Source organism: Populus euphratica, unplaced genomic scaffold, assembly GCF_000495115.2.
Source record: "Populus euphratica unplaced genomic scaffold, PopEup_1.0 scaffold726.1, whole genome shotgun sequence".
Classification (NCBI taxonomy): Eukaryota; Viridiplantae; Streptophyta; class Magnoliopsida; order Malpighiales; family Salicaceae; genus Populus; species Populus euphratica.
This window is the reverse complement of record NW_011500589.1, coordinates 106,416-120,041: the sequence shown is the minus strand read 5'-3', so window position 1 is coordinate 120,041 and position 13,626 is coordinate 106,416. Positions and strand designations below refer to the sequence as shown.

At 31.7% G+C, this 13,626-nt stretch overlaps 1 protein-coding gene across 1 annotated transcript; it reads right to left on the bottom strand.

Annotated features, from left to right (window-relative positions):
* Nucleotides 1–7,628: 7,628 nt before the first annotated feature.
* TBL11 (TRICHOME BIREFRINGENCE-LIKE 11) lies at nucleotides 7,629–11,795 on the bottom strand. The gene is made up of 4 exons (XM_011012448.1): nucleotides 10,963–11,795; nucleotides 9,956–10,345; nucleotides 8,823–8,981; nucleotides 7,629–8,385 (listed from the first exon to the last, which is right to left on the bottom strand). Exons 1-4 carry the CDS (start codon nucleotides 11,409–11,411, stop codon nucleotides 8,022–8,024), a joined length of 1,362 nt encoding a protein of 453 aa, XP_011010750.1. The 5' UTR covers nucleotides 11,412–11,795; the 3' UTR covers nucleotides 7,629–8,021.
* Between the last annotated feature and the right edge of the window lie 1,831 nt (nucleotides 11,796–13,626).

Below are 13,626 nucleotides of genomic sequence, written 5' to 3'. Positions count from 1 at the left end.
CTCTCCTTTCTTTTAGATCAGTTTCTTAGGCTTCGCCATCTTCTCCTCTACTTTAGGTAACTGACGGTAAAAAGGAGGAAATGTTGGGTGGCAGCTGGTGGAGATGGAGACCGTGGTTGAGGGGAGACGACCTGATGTGCAACTGGCTAAATAAGAGCGATCAGTTGCGGAGGTTTTGGGCTGTTATTTTGTTTTTGTCGGCCACTTTCGGTGGCTAAATAGAAGGGAGGCTAGATCCGGTGTGGGAGATAGAGGTGCAGCGGAGGTGGGCTTCTACAGGTGAAGAAGGAGAACACGCCGGCTGGGAGAGAAGAAGATAGAGTATCTTGTATTATTAGATATATTATTATAAAATATGCTTTGGTTAAGGAGTTATTGATACTTCAAGTGCAAAATGATGATATAAAACCATGATAAAAATGCACTTTTAAGTACTAATCATGCGGGTTCTTGGGTGAGTGGGGAGAAAGACTAAGGTTTTTAGGGTTTTTTTATGGTTTCTCCCTCTTCGCAAAATTACCCCCTTGTGTGTGTTGAGAAGATCAATATTTATAAGTAAAAATATTGCTAGGTTTTCAAACTTGTTCCTTTAACTTCTTTCTTTTTTCATAAACTTGATTTTTTTTTTAATTTTTCTTATCAGCATTGACTTGAAATGAGGAAAATCAATGACTTTAAAATATAACACGTTAAAAGTTAAACACGTTTCAAAGATTTTTGAAAATTTAAATTCTTTTGAACGATGCTGAAAATGCTAAAAATATATTAAAAATATGTTTTTTTGGATTTTTGTTGTTTTTCACAATTGTTTTGGATTTTTCAAAAATTTTATCAAAAAGGTGGGTAAAAAATTAGGTAACTACATATGCCCCCTCTTTACAATGCTTATGAAGCAAAACATCATCAATGTCTTGCATAGTAAACTAGTAAAGAAAAAAAAAGAAAAAAATGGTCTAATTATCTTGAGCGACTAACTGGCTAAATGAGAGCGATCTGTTGTGGAGGTTTTGGGCTATTTTTTTGTTGTTGTCGGCCACTTTCGATGGCTAAATGGAAGGGAGGCTTGATTCGGTGTGGGAGATAGAGGTGCAGCGGAGGTGGGCTTCTACAGGTGAAGAAGGAGAACACGCCGGCTGGGAGAGAAGAAGATAGAGGGAGTGTTAGTTGTTGTTAAGGGAAAGGTTATTCTGTGTTGAGAGGGAAGAACCAATCTGGGGAAGAGAATAAAATGCAAGGAAATCATTTGGTGAAGGGGAGAAGGCTAGCGGAGCAAAGGGAGGCTGCGGTGACACGACTAAAAGATTGATGTCTTCTCCCAAGTGCAGGAGTGTCGAAGTAATAAATAACCCGGCAAGACCGGGGTCGAACCACAGGGAGGTTAATTGTACAAATTATAAACAACAATTATAAAACAGCAATAACAACAACAACAATAGTAATAATAATAATAATAATAATAATAATAATAATAATAGTAGTAGTAGTAGTAGTAGTAGTAGTAGTAGTAGTAGTAATAATAATAATAATAGTAGTAGTAGTAGTAGTAGTAGTAGTAGTAATAGTAGTAGTACTAATAATAATAATAATAATAATAATAAAGAAAGAGAAGAAGAAGAAGATGATGATGATGAGAACTTAGAGATGAAATATTAATGTAAGGATTAAACAATAATAATAACAAATGTCAAGGTTAGAGGTTCCACTAATGGTATATCAAACAAGTATAGTATAAACTCTTATTATTGAATTGGAAACCACACACAAAGGAGGTTCCAATCAGATTATATATTGTTAACATGATTACATTAGTCATCTTATTCAATTAATGCTAATACTTGTAAATCTCGTCAAGCATTCATGATTATAACTTATGTTAACAACAAATCAAGTTCCTTTCATAGCTCAGGTGTCGGTTATACCATACATTATGGGCTATGAAAGTGCCAAGCATTTGTTGTACCAAGTGTTATACAATATAAATCAAGATTAATCATTTAACAAGCAAAGTATTAAAGAGTGAACAAGATAACAAATATAAAACATGTTAGTATCAAACATTAAAGTCCATATTAAGTTTACACTATACTTATTCTTCCACCATTAGTGTAACCTTTTCACCTTGATATAATTAACTTAGCTAGACATAATGAAAGAAAGAAAAATAAATAAACAAAATATGACCATAAAAGCTAACTAAGTAAAGGAAAGGAAATGAAAGGCATAAACTTAATATTAATGAAAGCAAAGTATAAACATTACAAAAAATACAAAGAGAGAAAGGAAAAGCATGATCTTGATCTAGAAATCAAGATGCCTAAATGCATGGCAAATGCCTCCTTTTATAGGCCAAAATTGGGAACTATTGATTTGATGACTAATTGATAAGTGGGTGGCCAACTTTTGACTTGGTGACAATCCTTATCTTCTCTTGTCTGCCCAAAACGTCATTGATAACGTCAAAATTGGAGCCAGTTGTAAACATGAAAGTTGTAGGCAATTGTCTCAGCTTTCTTGTGTAAACAATTCAGCTCATTTGGACTTCTAGAACTCCAGATATGGCCAAAATACCGAACAGTGCTCGGGCTGGAAGATAGATTCGGGCTTCTTTCTTGTTGCTACAATTTGGACTTGATAATGGCCTTTTTAGATCTTGGGCTCCATATGAAAGTTGTAGGCCTATGTCTTACCTTTCCATCCATATAAATTGGACCTAAATCTGAGATCTGTAGCTCCAGATATGACCCAATTACCGAACAGTGTTCCGGTTTGGATTGCACCGACATCTCTTCTCTAAGTTTGACCATCTCTTTATCCTTGCAATTTAAGTTCTTCAAGTCATCAATCAATCCTTTCATTTATGTGATAGGCCTGCATTAAAAATAGATATTTACCATAAATTATAGGTATCTTATATTATTAGATACATTATTATAAAACATATTTTAGTTAAGGAGTTATTGATACTTCAAGTGCAAAATGATGATATAAAACCATGATAAAAATGCACTTTTAAGTACTAATCATGCGGGTTCTTGGGTGAGTGGGGAGAAAGACTAAGGTTTTTAGGGTTTTTTTATGGTTTCTCCCTCTTCGCAAAATTACCCCCTTGTGTGTGTTGAGAAGATCAATATTTATAAGTAAAAATATTGCTAGGTTTTCAAACTTGTTCCCTTAACTTCTTTCTTTTTTCATAAACTTGATTTTTTTTTAATTTTTCTTATCAGCATCGACTTGAAATGAGGAAAATCAGTGACTTTAAAATATAACACGTTAAAAGTTAAACACGTTTCAAAGATCTTTGAAAATTTAAATTCTTTTGAACGATGCTGAAAATGCTAAAAATGATAAAAATATATTAAAAATATGTTTTTTTGGATTTTTGTTGTTTTTCACAATTGTTTTGGATTTTTCAAAAATTTTATCAAAAAGGTGGGTAAAAAATTAGGTAACTACATATGCCCCCTCTTTACAATGCTTATGAAGCAAAACATCATCAATGTCTTGCATAGTAAACTAGTAAAGAAAAAAAAAGAAAAAAATGGTCTAATTATCTTGAGCGACCTGCCCCTTTTGAAGAAAATTAGTTTACTTTCACGGGAGACCTACCCATACACACTCACTAGTCTATTTTCACAGGCAACCTGCCCACATATGTTCATCTTGGTCTATTTTCATGGGCGACCGATGATTAGTACTTAAAAGTGCTTTTTTATCATGATTTTATATCATTATTTTGCACTTGAAGTATCAATAACTCCTTAACTAAAGCATGTTTTATAATAATATATCTAATAATATAAGATACCTTTAATTTATGGTAAATGTTCATTTTAAATGCAGGCCTATCACATAAATGAAAGGATTGATAGATGACTTTAAGAACTTAAATTACAAGGGCAAAGAGATGACCAAAATTAGATAAGAGATGTCGGTGCAATCCAAACCGGAACACTGTTCGGTAATTAGGTCATATCTTGAGCTATAGATCTTAGATTTAGGTCTACTTTATATGGATGAAAAGGTAAGACATAGGCCTACAACTTTCATATGGAGGCCAAGATCTAAAAAGGCCATTTTCAAGTCTAAATTATAGCAACAACAAAGAAGCCCGAATCTGTCCTCCAGCTCGAACACTGTTAAATGACTAATCTTGATTTATGTTGTATAACACTTGGTACAACAAATGCTTGACACTTTCATAGTTTATACTGTATGGTATAACCGACACCTAAGCTATGAAAGGAACTTGATTTGTTGTTAACATAAGTTATAATCATGAATGCTTGACGAGATTTACAAGTATTAGCATTAATCGAATAAGATGACTAATGTAATCATGTTAACAATCTATAATTTGATTGGAACCTCCTTTATGTGTGGTTTCCAATTGAATAATAAGAGTTTATACTATACTTGTTTGACATACCATTAGTGGAACCTCTAACCTTGATATTTGTTATTATCATTGTTTAATCCTTACATTAATATTTCATCTCAAAGTTCTTATCATCTTCTTCTTCTTCTCCTTCTTTTTCTTTATTATTATTATTGTTGTTGTTGTTATTGTTACTACTACTACTACTACTACTACTACTACTACTACTACTACTACTATTGTTGTTGTTGTTGTTGTTGTTGTTGTTGTATTATTGTTATTTATAATTTGTACAATTAACCTCCTTGTGGTTCGACCCCGGTCTTGCCGAGTTATTTATTACTTCGACATTCTTGCACTTGGGAGAAAACATCAATCTTTTCATCGTGTCAAACATCATTTGATTATTGGATTATAACTGGAGCTGTAAAACATGGATTTAGGTCTGGTTTATATGGATAGAAATCTAAGACATAAGTCTAAAACTTTCATGAAGAGTACAAGATTCAAAATGGTTGTTTTCAAGTTCAAATTGTAGCAACAAAAAAAAAAGTCAAAATTTGTCATGCAGTTCATATAGTATTCAGTGTTCAATCCATATCTCGAGTTTTAGACGTCCAAATAAGGTCATTTTTGTTTTGTTGGAAAGTTGAGATAAATTTCCATAACTTTTATAACAACTATTTGTTCAAATTATGATGTTAGTAATGACGTTTTGTTCAAAAAATAAAATAATAGTTGTCACCAAGTTAAGAGGTGGTCACCCACTCAATAATTAATCATCAAATCAATAGTTCAAAATTTTAACATATAAAAAAAGGTATTTGTCATACATTTAGATATCTTGGTTTTTAGATCAAGATCACACTCTTGCTTTCTTTTCTTGTATTTTTGTAATGTTTAAGTTGTGTTTTTATTAATCTCTTGCTTATACTTTTCATCATAACTATGTTTTTATCTGGTTTATTTATGTTATTTTTCTTTACAATGTTTATCTAAGTTTAATATGTCAAGATGAAAATATTTCACTAATAGTGTTAGAATACGTATATTATAAACTCAATATGGACTTCAATATTTATATCTAATAAAGTTTGTTATTAACATGTATTATCTTTTTATCTTACTAATTCTTAATGACTTACTTATTAAATGATTAATTTAGACTTGTGTTGTATAACCCTTGGTATAACAAATACTTAGCATTTTCATAGCCTACTGTATGGTATAACCGACACTTGTGCTATGAAAGGAGCTTGATTTGTTGTTAACATAAGTTAACATCATAAATTTCTAACAATATTTAAAAGTATAGTGTTACTAAAATAAGATAATTAATATAATCATGTTAAAAATTTATAATGAACTATTAAGGATAAATCATCTGATTGGAACCTCATTTGTGTGTGGTTTCCTGTTGATTAATAAAAAGAGTTTATACTATACTTATTTTGAATACTATTAGTGAATCCTCTAACCTTGACAATTGATTTTATCTTTGATTAATACTCATATCAATATCACATCTTCAAAGTTCTCTTCAACTTCTTTTCATTTGTTATTTATAATTTTATATAGTTCATCTCCATGTAATTCGACCACGGTCTTGCTGGGTTATTTATTACTTCAACACTCCTATATTTTGGATAAGACATCAATCTTTTGATCGTGTCAATACATTATAGCTGTCTATAATTCAATTGATATAATTACAACTGGTCTATTGACCAACGTTCCGCCACGGCCATATCAATTTTTTTCAAATGTAAAAAATTGTTAAGAGCCTGTAGAGTTTTTTTGATAGTATCATTAAACCCGATCAAGTGAATCAATCATAAAACTGTCTGTCTTAGCCAGATCTTACTCAAGTTTCTAATTAAATCGCGTTGAAACTGACTCAACTTAAATCAAGTGATTTTATGGATCTAAAAATAATATGAATGATTGGTAAAAATATGACTTAGCTTAAAAAAACACTTCAAAATGACCAAAATTTTAAAAAAAAAACTTTATTAAAACAATAACATATTGATCAACTTTGTTCCCCATGATCTAGGTCAAAGACTTTATTGGGTTTAATAACCTTGTTTTGTTTTTTTAATTATATAATAAAAACAAATGCTCGCAAAATTGAACATCAATCCTAAAATAGACATTTATTTGAGACTATGATAATCTAATAGAAAATAAATAAAAATAAATCATGCAATTTATTTCATGACCAGTCAAATATTAAAGGATAAAATAAATAAATAATTAAAAATAAATAAATAACCAAAAACAAAAAAAAAATCTACTCAATGGGTAAATTTATAAAACTTATGAATTTGCTAACCTAAGCTAGCATGCCAAACTCATGAGCCAGATTATGGACTCCATTAGGATTATAATTTGTTTTTTTAATATTTTTTATTTAACTATATAATAACAAAAATAGACGATCATAAAATCAAACATCAATACAATACCAAAATATTTTTTTTGAAACCACATAACCTTCTAGAAAGCGAAACAAAATCAATTATGAAAATGAATTCTTAATTAACCCAATATCTATAGATAAAATTGAAAAGAAAAAAAAGTTAAACTCACTAGACCCGCAAATTATCATTCAACTAGTCAAACCTGTAGGCGTCTCCACGCACTTTATAAAGTTTAATGACATGAATTTTATCCTAAATTATTTTTTTAACTATATAAAAAAAATAGATAATAACAAATTTAAGTTTAATAAAAAAACAAAGACACTCTATCAAACCTGTAAACTAAGACAACTTCAATTACTCTAATAAACCTGCAAACCACTTTAATTTTATAAAAAGCCAAAAAAAAAAAATAAGTAATGAAACTTAATTTACACTCCCTTTAATATTAAAAAAATAAAATAAACAAAAATAAAATTTAAAAAAATAACAAAAAAAAATGTAATGCAATGCTGTAGGTAAACAGTAGCATCCCGCACCTTATAGAAGCATAAGCATAGCCAGATGCAAACCTGACTCCTTCTCAATCCTAAGTGCCGTGACAACATTAATGTCTAAAACCAAATTGGCTTTAGAAGCATAAGCATAGCCAGATGTTCCTAACAAGATCCCACAATCAAAATCTTCACAATAACAAGTGCCCTTAAAATGAAGTTGACAATGAGACCTTTTTCCTGAGCTAGTTAAAAGTTGGGAGCATTTCCAGGTCAAGCTAACCTGTGCAAAATGGGAGGAGAGCTGCTTGCTCTAGCACTTGAATGCAGAAGGAAGCCCTAAAAGAACGGCTCAAGCCACAACTTTACTAATCCAAGGAACTACAAGTTTGTTTATGCCAGTATTTGGCAAACGAAAATAAAAAATAAAAAATTGCTAATTACATTGCCCCAATGAATTACACCAATCAATTACACCACTTGATTATAATTACATTAAAAAAATCCAATGAATAAATATTATCTACATTTTTTCCTAAAGTTATTCCCAAAAACCCTTTGCACATCCACTTGCCTCGTATTTATAATCTTCCTCTTAACTTCAAAAATACAAAACTACGTCAAAATTCTGTATTCATGTCCCTTTATTCTTTGTCTGGAAGTCAAGAGTCATTTCTATGCATTTAAGTCCTGTCTTCACATTGACTCGTAAAAAAGAGGCTTTCCTAATCAAACTTGTGCCCCAGATGATGACAGGTTAAAAGTCTGCTTGGCTCCATGCTTGAGGAATAGTGCATAGAGTAACTCGTTCCATGAGTCGGGGACTCCAGGCAGGCACCAGTGGCTGCAGTCCTGCCTATGCAGTGGTGCAGGATTGGAACCCATATAGTATAGAGAAGAATGCCCATCTTTTCTTCTTGCAGTCATACCGGTCACGTTCAATATGCTAAATTCTGCTGCTTGGTTTGAATAAGCTGAGAAGACATCAGTTACTATCTTGAATTGGGTCCATGTTTCTGATGGCACCATTGATGAGCCTAACTCTGGTAATGTCTCCAAGTGACAGTTTCCACCTGTCCTCCAATCTCCACCTCTGAAATGTAGGTGTAAAATAGGCCTTCTCAACAATCATAGGGACCACAAACAAGAAATGATGATGATGAAATCATACGAATCTAGGCAGCTATTTAATAAGAACAAGTTAAAGTAACAAAAAAAAAAAACTCATCGAAAACAACATCCTGTAAGACTTCAAGGATAAACTTGTGCCCAAGTAAGCATGAAGCAGATTCACTTTGCTAGGCCTTTGAAAGGGAAACTTCAACTATGAGATCTTAAAATTTAGCATATGAACCCCTAGTGAGTGCATAGATGAACAAACAAAGGCGTTGCTCAAGAACTGGGATGAGTTGTTTCAAACCATACAGAATCATGCCAAAACTTTCCATCATGTACACATTATACACCAAAACAAGAAGAAAAAAGTAAGTGTAGAATACCAGTTGAAGTAGTGAAACACGTTAAACAAACCTGAAGTGCACAGGGGCAAAAGTACGAAAAAAGACTTGGGTCTTGCTTGCGTTCACTTCGAGCTTTATCCAGTTCACCACAGTCTCTATTGACTTCCTATAAGCATCTTCGACCCCCATTTCCAGTTTCACTTCTTCCCCTTCTTGAAAGTAAGAACCCCTAGGCAAATAAATTGGATAAGCAACATTAATTTCCCATGTTCCAAAATAAAACACATAATTTCAAAGAACATGCACCACCTCTGCAATTTCTTTTAGTCAATCAATTAGCCTTGTCCTTCAAGCAACTTTTTTCAGTTAAAAATGCAAAAGTTTAAATCCAAAAGGTCACATCCACTATGCATCGATTGAACATAAAAGCAAATCTTATCACAATCTGACTAAAAATGACAAATTGTGAGGTCCATTGCGTTGTACTGTTTGAAAAGAACACATGCATGAATGAAGGCTATCAGAAAATATCTCTATTCAATCGAAAGGAAAGGTAGACGAGACTGATGCACACATGGAAAAAAAAAAAAGTTACAGCCATCCATCGTTCAAAACACTACTTCTAGTCTCACATCATTTGCACTACCAATATTGGCCTTGGAAGAAACAAACTTATTGGCGCCTCCTGCAGCAATTCAAATCACCATGCTTGGTTAACATAAGTTTGCACCACAAGAATTTACATGGATACAGGAGGTAGAAACAAAGACAAGTAATCCAACAATAAAAAGCATCAAGGTCACGGGAATGAGTTAAAACTTAAGCCAGTCCAGAGTAACACAGAAACCATCAAATGTATCACTAGGAAATTCCCTGCCCACAGCAACAAATATATCAATTCTTGAGTCATGCCTTTTTCAATAGTCACTTTAAACTCTAGATCATTGGTTTTCACTTTCTTCCTAACATAAACTGCTCAAAGTGAGTTACAGGAAGATTGTTTTGACCTCCAATTTAACAATTGTTTTCAGCCTGTCCTGAAATTTTTCACAAAAGCATGATGCCATATTATCATGCAAAACCCCCCTACGAAAAAGTCCTACAATCATCAAAACCATCCTAGCAGAAGCTCATACTGCGAAAATAGAATTATAGATGGAAGATAATGCAGCCCTACAAGAATGGAAGGCTTAATCAATTTACCCTCTTATAGTTTTCTCATAATTCCACCAGTGGCCCATGTTGAGGACCAACACATCAGCAGATCGCCATTTGACAGAGTTCCAATCCATTCGATCCAATTTAAGGGTCAACCTAACCTTCCGTGGAGACCCAGCCGGAGGCCGGCTCTGCAATACAAGAAATGGAGACCTGTAATACTCCACTGTGCAATTATAATCCTTAAACTTGAATATCAAGAATCCTTTATGCTTTGTAATTGGACTGCCGTTCACTTCATAGATGGAATCCTCATTTGGAATTGCAGAAGACAACATGCATAGGAGGGACTCCCACTGATTTCTTCCAATAGAATCTCCAGCAAACACTAATCGTTTGTTTCGTAGTTTCTCCAACATCATTTTTGCATCAAATCTACATAAATCAAAGAGAAAAGAAATGCTTTCATACTCTTCATAAAAAAAAATAAAACATAAAAAGAGTATAACAAGTGTGACTCATATGTAAATACAACAGTGGGATTATGTGTGTCCCCGTGAGAAAAGGAAACTGATGTGATTGAGTGAAACAGAGAATTATCATGCAAGAAACTTAGAAGTCTTTAGTAAAATCTGATATCTTATAAACAAAACATTCTTGGTTTTCATATCATCTGCAACGAGAATCTTCCCAAAAATTTCGTCCTTCTAAGTTTCACAAACACATTTTCCAAGTGAAAACGAGACATAGAAAGGAGCAAAATTCATTTGTCCTCGTCGTGTAAAGGCTTCCTTATCAGCACCCGACAAGGCTTATCAACCAAAGAACAGGACAATATCTTTCAACAAATCACGGTATCGTTGGAATATCACAAATCTAATCCGTTGCTGTTTGCTAGCATATATATATATGCATTTGAAAGATAATTTCCATACGAAAACGGGGGCAACGTTGTCATTGTCAGACACGAATGAACTACTAATAAAATGTAATCTTAAACTTCTGACATTAACAAGAATGTTAAAAAGATTTTATTTTTTCTAAAGGAGAACCTTGGCAAGTTGCAGTGCTTGGGTTGCCATCTCCATTTGGTGTAGAACAAATCAGGCCTGCCATTCTCAGTACACCTAAACCCTTGATCAAGAAAGCTACAATCTTTAGACTGGTACAATGGATACTTCTCATCCCACACCCAATCTCCATCAAACAGATCACATCCATTACCCTCTTCCTCCAAAAACTCTACTCGTTTATTTTTTCCTGACCCATTTAACTGCAACCACATAAACCTCTCTGACTTGCCCGGAACAATAAACTCTTTAACAATAACAGCCCTGTAATCTAAGTAAAAGAAGCAAAAAATAACACAAACTGTAACAAAAAAGAATCCAAGAACACGTAAAGATGGCTCAAAGAATCTCAATTGAAAGCGTTTGAATATCTTGAAGTTTTCAAATAATTGCATTGTTTCATTCTCCCGATAAGATGAGTTCTTAGACATTTGCCGCAAGAAAAGATTTTGGATACTGGGTTTGGTTTCGTTGGTGTCCCTGATACTAAGCTGATATAGATATAGAAGAAAAAAATACAGAGTCGTATGGTAAGACAGAGGAGTTTTGGTTTGCAAGGAACATTCATAGCAAATGTAACAGACCTATGGCCATGCTTATACTGTTTGTGAGCCTCTTTGCTTGGCAGATCAGTTATGCCATGGAATGGATTGAAAAAACTAAAAAGTAGAGAGAGAGAGAGAAAATGGCCCTAATGGGTGCCAAAGAAGCAAAGAAACATCACTCATGACAGAAGTAAACTACTTTCCTTATGCGCTTTTCCGTCATTACTTTATTGCAATGTGAGAGTGGTGGAGACCATAGAGAAGGATAGAGAGGAGGCAATTACGATTTAGGTAGTTTCCAGTAACGTTGGTTTTTAAAGGTTTTTTTTTTAAATTGTATTAAAATATTATTTTTTAGATTTATTTTTAACATTATAAATAAAAAATATCATAAATAAATTTTATTTTTTCTTATAAATAACCTTATAAACAAAGAAAGTTTATTTAAAAATATAATTGTAGTTATTTTTTAAAATATTTTTATTTAAAAATATATTAAAATAATATATTTTTTAAAAAAATTATTTTTAATATTAACATATTAAAATAATCTAAAAATATTAATTTAAAACAAAATGCACTGTAGTATATAGCCAAATAATTTATTAGAAATTATTTAAAAATTTAAGAATATGTTTGATAGTGTGGTTATACTTGTTCTTCAAAATGCTTTCTACTCAAAATAATATTTTTTTATTTTTTAAAAATTATTTTTAAAATTAACATATTAAAATAATTTAAAAGTATTAAAAATATATTAATTTAAAAAATTAAAAAAAATTTAGAAGTATTTTTCAAACATAATTTCAAATTTAATAAATATTATGAAATCATGGACCAATAATGGAAATACTCAATTCCCACCCTTTCAATCACATTAGCAATAAGCCATCAGTTTTTGACTTGTTTGTTAACAAGTAATCATGAGAATCATAAATAACAATTTAAGAATAAAATGTCAATCACCATATCTAAGATTCCTAAACCCGTGTTTTGAGAATTCTTAAACCATGTATTAAGTGTTTTTTACAGTGATCAAATAAAAAAACCCTTTATTTTTTAATCCACAAAAAAAAGAGAGAAGTTTTGCATTAAAAACGGTAATTATATAAGAGACAGAAAATGCAGAATTTCTGCAATATGATATGTCGCTATTTAACATTATAATAACCCTCAAGGGAGATGCTACAAATTAGGGAATGAACAGCAGTTACAGAAACGTGGCAAAAAGACAGGGGTCAATTCAAATGAGTCTGAGGTGGTTTCCTGCCTGCCGAGGTTAAATTCTGGAAGAGACGTGGAATTTTTGGACTCTCCCTCCCTTTGGTAACGGCTAGAAATTTGTTCACGCCCACGCGTCTTGTACGAACGTGGAATTCTTGGATTTGACATGTGGGACGTGTAATGTCCAGTGTTAATAATTTTAAACTCTGACTTGGAATAAACCGGCTGGACTCTTGCCATAAACTGGGAGGATAGATTTTAAATTGTATTTTAATATTTAAAATTAAAAAAATAATACTTTTTTATTCAAAATAAAAAGAGTTAGTGGATTGATGACTGAATCCATCTCAAATCCATTAAGTTAACTCAGGTTTTAACTGAGGTAGTTAATATTTTTTTTTAATTTAAATTTTGAGTTGATTAAATCCATCAACTAAGTAAGTCAATTTAAATTTTAAAATAATATTTATAATTATTAAACTTATTGGATTTATAATCAAATAAACTAAGAGCCTAATTTAAATCTGAGCTTTTTAATCTAGTTTGGAAATTAACTCAATTAAATTCAAGGGATTTTATATATTAAATCACGAATTAATAGATTTAATGAAATTTCAAGTGAGATTTAATCTAGTTGACTCCAAAAAAAATTATTTTTATCAAAAATATCTTAGTTTTAGTTTTTTTAATATTTAAAATAATATTATTTTAAATAAATTTAGAGTTTAACAACTTAATAAACCCTTAACATTAATCTTGAACTGGATTAACTTAAAGTAATCATTTATCCTGTTAAAAGGATAGAATTATAGCCAAAATGGAGGCATGAAGACAAATAACCTAAAATCATATCACATATTATTTAATCAACATATAA

Excerpts from the sequence above, each read along its gene's own strand:
- TBL11 (XM_011012448.1), bottom strand. The coding sequence starts at position 11,411 with ATGTCTAAGAACTCATCTTATCGGGAGAATGAAACAATGCAATTATTT. Across the intron at positions 10,346-10,962 it reads AAGCACTGCAACTTGCCAAG|ATTTGATGCAAAAATGATGT; the intron begins GTTCTCCTTTAG and ends TGATTTATGTAG. Across the intron at positions 8,982-9,955 it reads TATGAGAAAACTATAAGAGG|GGGTTCTTACTTTCAAGAAG; the intron begins GTAAATTGATTA and ends TTATTTGCCTAG.